The 15,953-nt window shown below is 34.2% G+C and overlaps 1 protein-coding gene across 7 annotated transcripts in view; it reads left to right on the top strand.

Moving 5' to 3' along the window:
* Nucleotides 1-15,953, top strand: part of LOC150087802 (formin-binding protein 1-like) — a 260,095-nt gene that overhangs the window by 220,348 nt on the left and 23,794 nt on the right. For 3 of the 7 annotated variants that reach the window (XM_090370428.1, XM_090370425.1, XM_090370423.1), the window contains one exon: nucleotides 988-1,154. In XM_090370428.1, the coding sequence (XP_090226554.1) occupies nucleotides 988-1,154 (167 nt within the window). Of the gene's footprint in view, nucleotides 1-987; nucleotides 1,155-6,044; nucleotides 6,101-15,953 lie in introns of all 7 variants that reach the window. The other 4 variants (XM_090370427.1, XM_090370424.1, XM_090370429.1 and 1 more) reach the window with 3 other exon arrangements.

Raw genomic sequence — 15,953 nt, 5'->3', positions numbered from 1 at the left:
TTTAGGAAGCAGAAGGGCAACGAGATTGGTGAAGGAAAAAATAAAGTGGTGCTCTTGCCAAGAAAATCTTCAGCTCCTCAGACTTCCAGGTCTGGACATTAGGCACCTGTACAGTGATCTGAATGTGTTTAAGGCCTTGAATGGTTAAGCAAGCTCAATGCTGATGGGATTCTTCCTCCTGCTCAGACTATGCACACACAAGGGGACATAAATTCAAATTGTGGAGGGAAGGGTGGTTGCAGTATAGATGTGTGGAAGTTTGCCTATAGCCAGTGGGTGGTTGACTGCTGGAACAAATTGCCATCTGATGTTGTGGAATAAATTCAAGGAAGAAGACAAACTGTTGGAAAGGATGGATGGGTAAAATGGGAAGGGTTTTTTTTTTTTTTTGGCTTATGCTGTATAAGCTTACTTTCTTGCATCACTTGCCATTACTAATACTAAATGTATGAAGTCTAAATGAACAGTCAAGTGATATTTGAAAGAAAAACTTACAATTGAAAATGCAACAAAAGGTCATTAAACCCGTAGTGATGTGTTGAATTGGCTCCAGTTGCAGCATTTCAGTAAAGGAAATTGAATATATTTTAGTACAGATGTTGAAATGAATTGATAGTGAATGCCTCAAAAATGATATTAGTAAGTTTAGGTCGACTTGTAGATAAGTGTCATTTCTAAAGTGAATCCAAGCCTGTTGTTGTTGTCATTGGATTAAGTAGTGCTTCCTCAAAGCAGCAATATATATATATATATATATATATATATAGACTAATTGTAAGTTATTTTTGTGATTATGTTTACAGTAGGAATCATATTCATATTTCCTTTGAATGCATGTTTTGCTGGATTATATAAAAAAAGTGCTTGAACTCCTAGGATATTTTACTTTAGATGTTATTTAACAGTATGACAAATTACATGCAATTATCCCTGACATTTTCTTAGTATTGTAATTTATATATTGATGTGCACATTCTAAAAATACAGTTCCTACCTGAAACCTAGTTCCTCCAACAGCCCAGAAAGTGGCATCGGAGCAAGTCATAATAGTATTCCTGATGTTGATGGAGACTTTGATCGTGGTGATCATGGAGAATTTGATATGGAGCCACTTCCAGTGCTAGGTACAGCACGTGCACTTTATCCATTTGATGGTGAGTCCTTGTTTTAATTCTATACCAGATATGCATACTACTTGAATACCTGTTAAACATAAACAAAATCACATTATTTTCAGACAACAAGCAAATAACATATCATAATGAATAACCATTAAAAAGCATGGCAATTTCAGGAGCAATAAGTAATTAAATTTTTTTTTTATTTCACAATGCAGTTTATTAAAGTTTTATAAAGACGTTTTACATTCAGAACAATCCTAAAAAATTAGTATACAGGTAGTTCCCGACTTTACAAGTTAATTCATTCCTAGCACGCACTCGCAAAGCGGGAATTTATTTCCCATAGACATAATGTTGAAAACGGGTTATATTCTCAACAATGAAATTAGTTAGTTAATTAGTTTATGTTTAAACAATGATTGCTTTTTCAAGGAAATGAAAACATAGCCTGTAAAATCAAGCAAATTATAATTTAAAGAAATTATTTATGACTTACAAATGTTAAAGTTTATTCTTCAACTAAATACACACTCGTTGATCACATTGTTGGGTCAGCACTCGTTGGTTTGTTGCACAAGGAGTTGTCTACTTTAGAAATGCTTCAAGAGGCATTTGTTTCCAAGATCTCTTTTCTTTATAAATTTCACAATAGCATGCATAAACATTTTTAATGGCACGCACAAATTGCAGCTAACTAACAAGATACACGCAAGCAAGATTGCAACCAACATGATTTGCGGGGAGTAACAAGTTTATGAAGCTTAAAAAAAAAAAAAAAAAAAAAAGAATGAAGAGAAGATTCTGAAAAGTTATTTATGTTTTTTATATGATTGAAGATTGCAGTGAAGAGGAAACACATTTCACCATAATAACATAATAACCCACACAATTCCAGCTATCAGTATTTTCAAAAATAACATCGAGTTTACAACCCATTTATAATTGACTGCACTAACACAAAAACCCAATAAACCAGAAACTGCAAATTATTTTTATTGTTTTGTGGTCATGACCTCCAGAAATGTGCTTTAGAAAAATATCACAAAGGCGTTCAAAACTGATTCTTATAACAGAATGTATGATGATGAAAGTCTAGTGCGTTTTAATGATTTGAATTGCAAATGCAAATGCATCATTTTAACATAGCTAGCTACCAAAGTAGTTAAATTAATTAATTAAATTGGCTATATCTCATATTGTGACTGCCTTCACAGTGAGTTGCCATGGTATTGTACTACCTCGAATAAATAACACTTCACCAGTGGAGAAGACTATTGTTATTTATTCTCAGCGGATACCACCACCCAGCCGGCACTGTTTCAAAGCCTGTTGGCTTCTCTTCGGTGGGTGGGTGGGCAGGTAGCCTGGTGTTGCCTGATTTGAATTGGTAACTAATACAATTTACATTATAAAAACGACCTTTCAGAGAGATAAATATCTTAGTTATATTAAAATCTCAACTTCTGCAGTCTTGGGATGAATAACTAAAAAACAATGTGTTATTGGGTTCACATTACGATATTTTTTCAATACATTGGGAAATTTATTACATATTACGGATTTATTACGGATTAATGTCATAAAGCAGGGTGCACTGTATTGTATAGCTACAAGCATGGTTTGAAATGTGGGATTTATGAACGTTTAACATTCGTTTTTTGCAATTAATGTTCATATTTTCAATTTTGGTGATATTTGAGAGAAGAAGAAAAAAAACTCGTAAACCCGGGAACTCATAGAGCAAATGGAGTTTTGAATTTACTCAAATTATTTTCCTTTCATATCCTGTTAATTTTGGGAGAAAAATTAACCAATAGCCATGATGCTAGATCAGAAAAATAAGGTGGGTGAGACACAGTGAGAATGCTTTTGTTAATCAAAAATTGTTTGACAGTGAGTAATAATGATATACATATTTTGTTATTTTCATTATGAGTCAAATAATAAAAAGAAGTATTCACTCAAAGAAGCTTTCCACTAGATTGCACATAACAAGTTTAAACTGGATACACACTCAAAAGATGGAATCATTAGTCCCACTCATAATCATTTAGCTACTGCTATGCATTCAAAAATTAAGATCATTTTATATAGTTAGGGAAGATCATTTTCCAAACTTTGATCAAACCTTGTATAGAGTGTTTCATTTAAAAGACACTGGGATCTGTCTCACTTATTTTTAGGTTTAGGCTATTTGGCAGGACATTTTTTTATCATATTTGGGTTGAAATTTTTGAATTTGTTGTTAAAATTGGGCTGAATTTTACCATTTAGGTATTATGATCTCTAAATTTTAAGTTTTGCCTAATTGACTGTTTTTTTCTCAATTGGTGGGTTGTTTCCCATCCTTAGTACATTCTAAAATAGTCTTGAGTGTACTTCTGAAATGAACATAAAACTGATTTTATTTTTTATTTGAAACAAAAAAGTGACATCTAATGTCCACTCCTCATTATGTGTATTTAGTTATAGAATATAGTTTGCTGTACAAAGGCAGTGTATGTGTTTCTACTGCTCCTACTACGACAATTTTTAAAAATTTCATTTCTTTTATTTTTTTTGCTAAAATATCCATGTCACCAATACTGTTTCAGAGAAGAAATAAAGATTAATGTTGATGTAATTGCAAAAATCTTTTCCTTAATGTAATTTGATAATTTTTTACATGTATGACTATATCATCCTTTAAAAAAATTACAATTATTGCACAAAAATTATTTGGACCTGAAAACTTCTACATAAAGTTGTTTATGAGCAAAAACACCAACTCTATTAATGTCTGACCCTGAATCTTCTTTCAAAGTAAATGGCAAGTTAGTTTCACTGGGAGGTAAATCAATTCTTGCGATTTAAAATCAGTTGGAAATCTTTTTTGTGATTTTGTTTCTCTCTCAATTTTACTGCTAAATAAAACCTGTTGCAAAAGGAATCTGGTCAAAAGCTTGTTTAGTCTTTGAGTTATTCAAGTTCAGAGAGTGTTCTGGACAGAGGGGGAGGGACATAAGCAAATTATTATATAGATTTTATTTTATTTATTTATTTTATTATTATTATTTATTATTATTATTTTTTTTTCATATAAAATTGGTTTTTACATTGCTTTCAGAAGTACACTATTGACACTTTTTGGGAATAAGCCAAGGATGGGGAACAACTTACCCATTGAGAAGAAAGCAGTTAATTAGACAATTTTAATTTAGAAGTCAAAATCTAAATAATTGTTATACCATTTTTAGTACCAATTCAAAAATTACATAATATGGGGAGGAAATTGTTTTACCTTCAAAAGAGGTTAGAGCAACTTATTACATTTGCCAGATGTTGAGGTATTATTGTGGTATAAAAAATAAATAAAGAAAAAAAAGTAAAATAAAATAAAAATGCATAGTTTCAACATCTTTGCAACAGACTTTACATCTGTCTGTTTAAAATTTCTTCCACTCACACTATAAGTATTTCAGAAACAGACTTAAGCAGTGAACAAAATTTCATGTTGGCATACTGCTTGGTCAGTATGTGTTACTGTTGCCACACATGAAACTAGAATATGTTATCACATCACATCACCACTTCAAGTGCTTGAACAGGGAATGTGACTTCAAGCCATCTGTCAACTGGCGCCTCCATAGCCAGGTGGGCAGGAGCAGCAGTGCATAGCACACGCTTCTTGATTAGACCGGGGTTCGAGCCCGTGATCATCAAATGCGGAGGATGCGGAAAGGTCAGGGAATAACCGCCGCATATCCCCGGAGCAATATGGCCTTAGTTGCTAATGCTCCTAAAAACAAAATAAGCAAACAAACAAACCTGTCAACTTTTAAATGTGTGAGAACCTGCATGCTATTTCCAGATAAGTGTGTCGAAAACATGGTGGTGGTGTGTTTCATGTTTTTACATCATTGGAAGATTTATTACACTTCCAGTGACTTGTTGAATGTATATTATATATATGTAGTTACTACTTGAAAATATTTAAATATCATTAGATAAAATTGTTTGGAATCTTTTTATCTTGGGTATTTTTATAGCAAATATTTATTTCAAATACTATTCTTAACCTGTTTCAAAGCTTGCCTATTGCCCTCGTAATTCAGGCACATTGCACATCAGGGTACATACCTATATTATTCCCCTATTTTTAAAACCAGCAAAAATAATTCAAAATAGTTTACTGCATTTTCAATCAATTCTGAAAGGTCCATTTTTTTTTTTTTTTTAAATTGGAAACATTTTTTAAACTATTTTTTAAATCAACCTATCCACTGGAGCACTTTAGGGCAGCAGTCCTTGCTTGTTCAAGTCCTGCATTGAATAAGACTCTCATGCATACTCCTCTCAACAATGATGGTATCATACCAGAAATAATTTCAACAAATGTAATATTTTTAATATTAATTAAAAAGTATTATGTTCATTGTGAATTAATTAAACATATGCAGAATGCATAAGGTGTGCTGCTTGCAGGCCTATGACTATCATTTTATTTTTTGACAGTATTTATGAATTTCTGACACAGTTAATAATGCACATTGAAAATAAAAACATTGGAACATAAAAAGTTGCAGGAGGCTCTTAATCCCCTGTAATTTTTTTATTTCAACTCAACAGCATCTGTAGCACTTTCTGGATGGCTGTGCCTGGCAATAGGTTAATTAAAAATTGGCAGATTAGCTTTATGTAATGTACAAAAATTACTGATATTACTAATACAGTGCAATCAAATTAATCTAAACTAATGCTGGGGGGGGGGGTGAATCAAATTTCCGAAATGTTCAGATTAGCAAGATTATAACATGAAATGTCATGTTTTTTACATAAATTATACATTTACATATGTATTTATTATTCACAACATATTACACAGTATAGTACTCACTTTTAATAAAGAATTCACAGATTTTTGTCTGTTTTACTTTTCCTTAGTCTCTCCTCTAAAGCATGTTCGTGGAGTTGATGTAAAAGCAGGATCTGGTGAGCTGGTATGTCAATTTCTGTAGCTCAATCAATACATGTGTTAAAACATAAAACATCATCTTCATGTTTTGCCAAATTCATTTGAGTGGCTCCTTGGTCTTCATCATTTTTGTTTTCTTCATCTTGTAAGATGCAATTTATGTTTTCATCATCAATTCACTGTACCTCCTCCCAGGTTATTTAATCTTCTTGACTCATTCAGTTTGTCATGTTAAAAACTTATATCATAGTTGTTGATATCTTCAAAACTTTTGCACTATATGTTACCACATGAACATGGAGAATTTTATGGTATTGTAATTTGATTGTCCTGAATGACATTTTCTCTATTAACTGTAATAGAGGTGTGCAGTTAGGTAAAAGAAGCATTTTTGCAGTGTGTTAGTCAGAAATTAGCAAGTTTTTTTCTGATATTTTCATTTCTTTTAGATGTCTTTTTACACATTGAAACCATTCAGCAAACAGTTCTGTCTGCTTTATATATCCAATATTTATTTTTTTGTGGCCTTTGTAGAGAAGAAGTTAGCAACTTTTGGTTTCTGTGATTGTCCTGTCATTAGTAAATATAAATTGTGACTACCAGGAGAATTTGCACAATCTTGAGCATCACTTGCTCTTTTCTGATTTTGCAACCTGTTGCAGAATCTTCATTTTTATGAATTCAAGTTTATTTTGGAGAAACCCCAAGATAATCTGTTCTTATCAGCATTGTGAACTTGTTCAGAACTCAAACCCAGTTGTCACCTTTTTTTTTTTTTTTTTTTTATAAATTAACATAAATTGAAAAGGTTCTACAGCAGTAGTGTCACTAGAAAGTCTTTCATGAAACGGATAAATACATAATTCCATAACACATTTTTTAAGTTATAAGTAAATAAATTTTGCCATCCTGTGTAAAATTTCCCCAGATATTGAAATGTTATGCGTTTGAAGGAACCAGGTATACTAAACAGCTTCCACTAATGGTTATTCATTCAGTTTAAACATTTTACACTTAATCGGTACTTAGTTGGTAGATGAGATAAATGAAAAAATTTCATCTTTTTTTATTTATTATATTTTTTTAAATAGTAGACTTACCATTGTATTCAGCTGCCAATTTGGTTCAAGCTTCTTGAGTTAAGTCACTTTAAAATGTCATGCTTCTCTGAGAGAGATGTTTTGTGCCTCCTCTTACTATTGCCATAGTTCTGGAGTGTTCACCCTTCTGTCACACTGAGAAGTTTTCTAAACAGCTGCACTGAAATTTTTCCTTTTTTTGAGAGCATGGGAAAACTTTCTGTACTGTTTAGCTTTCTGTAACAGTTAGTATAAACTTACATTGATTCATGGTATTCTAAGAAAATTCAAGCTCTCTGTTTAGTGTGAAAACTTATTTTACTTTTTTATGACAATATTTTTAACACAGTTAATGATGCGTTGCGAAAATAAAAACATTGAAACATAAGAAATTACAGAAGGATAAGAGCCTTTTGTATTATTTTATTTCAAATTAATGGCATATGTAGCACTTTTTGGATGGATATGTCTGGAAATTGATTAATTGAAAGCTGACAAATTAACTTTGTATACAAAATTTCTAATGCAGTGTGATCGACTTAATCTAAACTAATTAATGGCGGTGGGGGTCAAATTTCCAAAATGTTCAGATTGGCAATAAATAAATAAATATCGAAATATATACATTTCGATAACGTGAAATATATACACATTTTTTGTACGTAAGTTATGTTGTCTTTTTTATTTATTGGAAACTAATTATTTAAACTAAAATCTGGTTCAGATTACTATCATTGCACTATATAATAATATTACTGATTTAGATGTTGATATTTATGCTAAGTAATGAAGCACATAATTTTTAATTATAATACTTTAATTTAATTATAATACTTAAATTATAATTTTTAATACAAGCAGAATTTTTTAAGAAGCAAATTTAATGTAACACTGCATCCTGTGTATTTTGAATTATGAAGGTAATCCAAAAATGCATCCCATTTGGTATATTGTAAGTTGTAATAAAATTATTATTGTAAATGAAATTAAAATAGTGCCTTACATCTTAAATCTGGAAAGTGTCCTTCTCCTTCCTGAATGCAAGCACAAACTTTTTTTCACTACATTTGATGAGATCTGATGCTAGTTGAACAGTTGTGGTTTTTTTTATTTTTTTTTATTTTGATGTCATCTCAGCTTTTTATTCTCCCAGGATATTGAGTTGTTAGTATATACCACTCCTTTGAAGTAGCTCCAAAGGTAAAAAATATGAGGATTGCAGCAGCCCCATGTTTTTGGAAACAAAATTATCACCAGGAAAGTCTCAACACTTGAACATTGTTTTTGTTGGAAGTATGGCAGGTTCTATCATCTAGCTGAAACCACTGACATAACATAATATTTTATATTATGTCAATGTGAAAAATCAAAATACAGTAATTTTTGCTTTTTCAGGTTCTTTAAGTTTATGCATAAACATAGATATGATAAGACTGAAGGTGTAATTTTTGGTAGCTCTCTGTGCACCCAAATATAACAGTCATTTGTGATGCAAATTTTCTGAGCAGTTTCTTATATGATGACAATAATACAATGCCTGATATCTTTTCAAGAGTTTCATTATTTAACAAAAAAAAGCCTTGAGATTGATCATTTCTTATTATCAACATATCCAGTCTCGTGGAAATGAGCAAGAAATATTTCCTGAAAATCTGCATAGGTGTTGCATATAACCATGATTTAAAATAATGTTCAGTTGTAAAAACATTATGCTTGTAAAAATAACTTAGCATTAGTAGAGGCATATGATGCAAGAAAGCAAGCTTATGCAGCATCAGCCAAAAAAAAAAAAAAAAAACTTCCACTTCACCCCTCCATTCGTTTGAAATACCTGTTCAGCTGAGCCTTAAATTTATTTAGGCTATCAACTTCCACAACAAGGGATGGAAGTCTGTTCCACCAACCAACTAGCCGCTGGCTAAAGGCAAATTTCCACACATCTACCCTACATCTGTCTTTCCTCAATTTGAATTTATGCCCTCTCAGGTGATTATTCTGAGCAAGAGGCAGAATCCTGTCAGCATTGAGCATGCTCAAACCATTCAAGGCTTTATACACCTCTATCAGATCACCTCGCCGGTGCCTAGTTTCCAGACACTGTAATTTGCAAAACTTCAGCCTTTCTTCATAAGAGGAACCCTTTGTTCCATTCACTAATCTTGTTGCCCTTCTCTGTACTCATTCCAGCAGCTCTATATCGTTCTTGAAATGAGGCCTCCAGACCTGTACACAGTACTCAAGGTGTGGCCTGACCATTGCCTTATACAAGGGAATAATCACCTCCTTATCCCTGCTAGAAAAATTCCTGTATATCATTGATAAGACACCATGAGCTACTCTTGCAGCCCATCTTCACTGCTCAGAGAACTTCATATCTGCCTCCACAATTACCCCCAGATCCTTTTCATTCTCTACCACTGTCAGTGTAGTACCACAGAGTTGGTATGCTGCTCTGGGGTTGCTGTTTCCCATATGTAGTACTTTACATTTGTCAATGTTAAGCTTCATTTGCCACCTCTCAGTCCATCTGCTCAACCTTTCCAGATCCTGTTGCAGCAGCATAGCGTCAGTAGTGTCCTTAACGACCCTGCCAACCTTTGTATCATTTGCAAACTTCGACATTAAGCCTGATATACCTTCATCAATATCATTGATAAATATACAAAACAACAGTGGACCCAATACTGAACCCTGTGAGACTCCACTAATAACATTAGTTCACGAAGAGCAGCACCCATTGATTACCACCCTCTGTCTTCTCCCACTTAACCATCCTTTTATCCATTGTAGCAACTTACCCTTAATACCATTCTGCTCCGATTTGTACAATAGTCTTCCATGCGCAACAGTTTCAAAAACTTTCCTGAAATCCAAATATATGATATCAAAATTATTTTTTGCATCCAGTTCCTTTGTAACCACATCATAATATCCTATCAAATTTGTCAGACAAGACTTTCCCTTAACAAACCCATGCTGTGTCTGAATTATTGCTGCAGTCTTGTCTAGATGATCCAGCAATGCATCTTTAACTAGTGACTCCATTATTTTACCTGGAACAGAAGTTAAACTAACTGGTCTGTAATTACTCGTGTCACCCTTCGATCCCCCTTTGTGAGTTGGGGATACATTTGCACATCTCCAGTCCATGGGAACCTCCCCTGAGTCCAAGGATGCTCTCATAATTATGGCTAAGGGTTTGCTTAGTTGCTTTGCCGCCTCCTTTAATATAACTGGATAGATTGCATCCACCCCAGGTGCTTTTCTTATGTTTAACTTCAACAATTTCTCCCTCCATTTTGCTCCCAGTTATTACAAAATCATTAAGTACCTTGCTACAATTTGATAACCTTCTGCCTTTTTCAAACCTTAATAATTCCTCATGTGTGAATGTAGATGCAAATTACTCATTCAGTTTGTTTGCTATCTGAGCAGGATCATCAACAGTCGAACCATCGATGTCAAGTGGACAAATCAGATTCATCCCCTTCCTTTTAGAGTTTATATAAGTAAAGAAATCCTTGCTGTTTTTCTTAGCATCTTTTGCCAAGGATTTCTAGTAATCTGCCTTCGCCTGCCTAACCTCCTTTGTGACCTGATTACAGACCAGCTTATATCTGCCATGGGCTTCTGAGTCGCTTGATAATTTATATGTATCCCATGCATTTTTCTTCTCTGTTACAAGTCTCATTAGTTCATTTGATAACCATTTAGGCCTAAACCTTGACCAATATTTCTTAATAGGTATGAAACTTTTATAGCATCCACAATTAATCCCTTGAATGCTTCCCACTTAGAATTTACTGTTGGTAACATCATCAGTTGATCCCACTGTACAGAATTTAAAATCTTTCTGAGACCACTGTACTCACCTTTACGGAAGCAAAAACCCTTTCCTTTACCCCTGATTGTAATTAAATCTTTAAGTAAATCCCACATCAGTACACTGTGGTCACTGCCACCTTGTGGTTCCTTTATCTGCAAATTCTTAATACACGAATGATCACTGCTGATAACCAGATCAACAGTATTACTCTCTCTGGTTGCCTCTCGAACATGCTGCTGCAGAAAACAATCATCCAATAAATCCACAAAAGTCTGACTAGTGTATGAGTGACCAAAACACAAGTTCCAGTCAATATCTGGGAAGTTAAAATCCCCCATTATAAGACATTCTGATTTACTAGCCCACTCTATTTCTCTGTACAATTGTTCATTGTACTCATTCGAGTCATTAGGCCTATAACACACTCCTACTCTTATTTTTGCTTTTGCAGTGCACTTGCTGCACTTGTGAACAAAACACTGGGGATGACTAGTGGTGCTACTTTTGCAGAATCAAATTTCTTTTAACTTTTCAATGATAAAAAAAAAATTATCATTTGAGTTGCTTCCCTCAGTGCTTTTTTGGTTCCATCCTTGATGTATATGCAGCACATTTTTTTTTTTTTTTCTTTTTTTTTTTTTGAATCCTCTATTTGTGAAATTTGGTAGATATTCCATCTGACAGAACTGAGAATCACTGCTGTATCTGTATCACAGATGGTTTTGAAACATCATGCTAGATGTTTCACAGCAGTGCAGTAGATTGCCTATTATTAGCTTTGGCTTGTTTGTCTTTCTGCATATAACTGAACTGCTATATATTTAATTTTAGATTTTAGTTTATGGGGTAGCACAGTCTAAAAAAAATGCATTCAGATTTTAAATAAATTTTCTGGACTTCATTAAATGCAATACAGTCAAGCTCAGTTATAATGTCATTGAGGGGACCATGACATTCTTGACATTATAACTGTTAGCATTAGTAGAGGCATTTGATGCAAGAAAGCAAGCTTATGCAGCATCAGCCAAAAAAAAAAAAAAAACGCACTTCCACTTCACCCCTCTGTTCGTTCAAAATACCTGTCCAGCTGAGCCTTAAACTTATTTAGGCTATCAACCTCCACCACAAGGGATGGCAGTCTGTTCCACCAACCAACCACCCGCTTGCTAAAGGCAAATTTCCGCACGTCTATCCTACATCTGTCTTTCCTCAATTTGAATTTATGCCCTCTCAGGTGATTTTTCTGAGCTAGAGGAAGAATCCCATCAGCATTGAGCATGCTTAAACCATTCAAGGCTTTATACACCTCTATCAGATCACCTCGCTGGTGCCTAGTCTCCAGACACTGTAATTTGCAAAACTTAAGCCTTTCTTCGTAAGAGCACCCCTTTGTTCCATTCACTAATCTTGTTGCCCTTCTCTGTACTCGTTCCAGCAGCTCTACATCCTTCTTGAAATGAGGCTTCCAGACCTGTATACAGTACTCTAGGTGTGGCCTGACCATTGCCTTATACAATGGAATAATCACCTCCTTATCCCTGCTGGAAAAATTCCTGTATATCATTGACAATACTCCATGAGCTACTCTTGCAGTCCGTCTGCACTGCTCAGAGAACTTCATATCTGCCTGCACAATCACCCAAAGGTCGCGGGTTCGATTCCCGCCTCGGGCTTGGATCAAAGTACTGCAAAAACCTTGGGAGGTGCAATATGGCCACAGAAGCCGATGCGCCAACAACTACCAAATCAAATCAAATCAAATCAAGCACAATCACCCCCAAGTCCCTTTCATTCTCTACCACTGTCAGTGTAGTACCACAGAGTTGATACGTTGCTCTGGGGTTGCTTTTTCCCATGTGTAGTACTTTACATTTGTCAATGTTAAACTTCATTTGCCACCTCTCAGCCCATCTGCTCAACCTTTCCAGATCCTGTTGCAGCAGCATAGTGTCAGTAGTGTCCTTGACAACCCTGCCAACCTTTGTATCATCTGCAAACTTGGACATTAAGCTTGATATACCATCATCAATATCATTTATAAATACAGAAAACAATAATGGACCCAACACTGAGCCCTGAGGGACTCCACTAATAACATTAGTCCACGATGAGCAGTGTCCATTGATTACCACTCTCTGTCTTCTCCCCCTCAACCACCCCTTTATCCATAGCAGCAATTTGCCTCCAATGTCACACTGCTCCAATTTGTGCAGCAGTCTTCCATGTGCAACAGTATCAAAAGCCTTTCTAAGATCCAAGTATATAATATCAAAGTTATTCCCTGCATCCAGTTCTTTTGTGACTGCATCATAGTATCCAATCAAGTTGGTCAGGCAAGACTTCCCCTTAACAAAACCATGCTGTGTCTGAGCTATAACTGAAGTCTTGTCTAAATGATCCTGCAGTGCTTCTTTAACCAGTGCCTCCATTAATTTTCCTGGAACAGAAGTTAAGCTCACAGGTCTATAATTACTTGTGTCAGCCTTTGATCCTCCTTTGTGAATTGGGGTCACATTTGCACATTTCCAGTCTATGGGTACCTCCCCTGAGTCCAAGGAAGCTCTCATAATTATGGCTAATGGTTTGCTTACTTCCTTTGCTGCCTCCTTTAATATAACTGGATAGATCCCATCCACCCCGGGTGCCTTTCTTGTGTTTATCTTCAACAGTTTCTCCTCCACTTTACTCCCAGTTATTTCAAGATTCTGTAGCTTACTGCTAGAGTTGAATACACCTCTGGCATTCCCCTTGCTGAATAACTCCTCATGTGTGAATGTCGATGCAAAATATTCATTTAGTTTGTTAGCTACCTGAGCAGGATCATCAACAGTTGACCCATCAATATCAAGTGGACCAATCTGATTCATCCCCTTCCTTCTAGAGTTTACATAAGTAAAGAACTCTTTGCTGTTTTTCTTTGCATCCCTTGCCAAGGATTTCTCGTAATCTGCCTTCGCCTGCCTAACCTCCTTTGTAACTTGGTTGCATATCAACTTGTATCTATCATAGGCTTCTGTGTCATGTGTTAATTTGTAAGTATCCCATGCATTTTTCTTCTCTGCCATATGCCTCATTAGTTCATCTGACATCCATTTTGGCCTAAACCTTGAACAATATTTCTTAGTTGTTATGTAAAGCCTAGTAGCTTCCAAGATAAGTTCTTTGAATGCTTCCCATTTTGAATTTGCTGTTGGTAACATCATCAGTTGGTCCCACTGTATAGAATTTAAATACTGTCTCAGTCCATCGTAGTCGCGTTTACGGAAGCAATAACCCTTCCCTTTACCCCTAATGGTAGTTACCTCTTTGAGTAAATCCCACTTCAGCACACTGTGATCACTGCCACCTAGTGGTTCATTTATCTGCAGATTCTTAATGCATGAAGAATCACTGCTGATAATCAAATCAAGAGTATTACTCCCTCTAGTTGCCTTCCGAACATGCTGATGTAGAAAACAATCATCCAATAAATCCACAAAAGCCCTGCTAGTGTGTGAGTAACCACAGCATTCTATGTTTTTATCAGTGAGGTTATTTTCACTCCAGAAGAGAAGTTGCAGTGTAATGACATCTTGTTTTTACCAAAGGAAAAACATACTGGTGAAGCAGCTTCATAATCATTTGAAGAAAATTGTAATAATATATACGAAAAATTATATTTGCAAATTACTACTCTATCCTGAGAAGTGAGTTCATGAAATAATTTAATTAACAGACAAATTTACTAAGAATATTAATAAATGAGAGAGACAAATTGTTAACACTACCAAGGAAGCTACCTAAATGAATTGGCATTACCAATTGGCTATTGCATAGAAGAGTTCATGCCTAAATTTTTTTATAATGAATTCCTTAACAATAATTGCTTGCTGATCACAGGTTACTTGTGATTTTTGCATTACAGTTCATCTTTTACAATGATCCCAACTTTCTGCAATATAATAATATTATTTGTATGTGGGTTTATCATAAAAAAAGTGTGAGAGAGAGAGAGAAATAAATATATTTTAATCCCAACTAGTATCATAGTGATATGTAATATGTGATAGAGGAATCTGTATGCTAAATAAACCAAAAATGAGAAAAAATTTAAAATAATCACAGTGATAAAAATAATTGTTTTTAGTTTTATGTATAAAGGTGGTAATAATTTAGTAACCATCTTTAACATTGATAAGGCACCCGTCAATGCAATATTAAGTAATTAGCTTAATACTATCTGTTTCTCTGTACCCTATGCCAGTGTTGCCTAGATCTGATTATTAAAGCTTTGAATAACATATTTGATGAGTGTTGGAAATATATTAACCCCAGGGGCTCACATCTTATGAGTATGGGCTTGGCACACCCAGGGTCCTGAGCTGGATATCATCAATCTTCTCTTTTTTTGGTGATTCCCTCCTACTTCTCTCTCTCTCAGGGTACTTAAATATGAAATATAATATTTCTAAAAATAATTTTATTTAATTTTTTCATCTGATTTGACAGCAAATAACGCAATTTAAATTGTTACTGTTTAATTTAAATAGTATGTAATACTATTATAAGGTACACAGAAACATAGTATATAATATTAAGCTAATTACTTATTATTTATGCATTGATGGGTGTTGGTCTTGGATAAAGTGTCCATAATGTGTAAAGTAAAGATTAGCATTAGTTTCATAATTATTTTTAGTTTAGTAATTATTTCAAATCAAATATAGACTGTCATCAGGATCATCATGTTATTAGCTGTGGCTATTCTTGATGTACATGATATTAATAGCACTATAACTAAATTCAAATTTAAAATATTTGGTTATTTTTTTTTGTTATACATTGTATTTTAGATTAAATCATTCATAAAAATTTCTACATTTGTTTAAACACCCAGATATATTTTCAGGAGTATTTCTTCTGGAACTTATTATTAAAAAATGAGTTACTGAGAGAGAGAGAGAGAGAGAGAGAGAGAGAGAGAGAGAGAGAGA

The sequence above is a fragment of the Mastigoproctus giganteus genome, chromosome 3 (assembly GCF_048544385.1).
Source record: "Mastigoproctus giganteus isolate SK-2022 chromosome 3, ASM4854438v1, whole genome shotgun sequence".
NCBI classification, from domain to species: domain Eukaryota; kingdom Metazoa; phylum Arthropoda; class Arachnida; order Uropygi; family Thelyphonidae; genus Mastigoproctus; species Mastigoproctus giganteus.
This window is presented reverse-complemented; position numbering and strand designations above follow the sequence as displayed.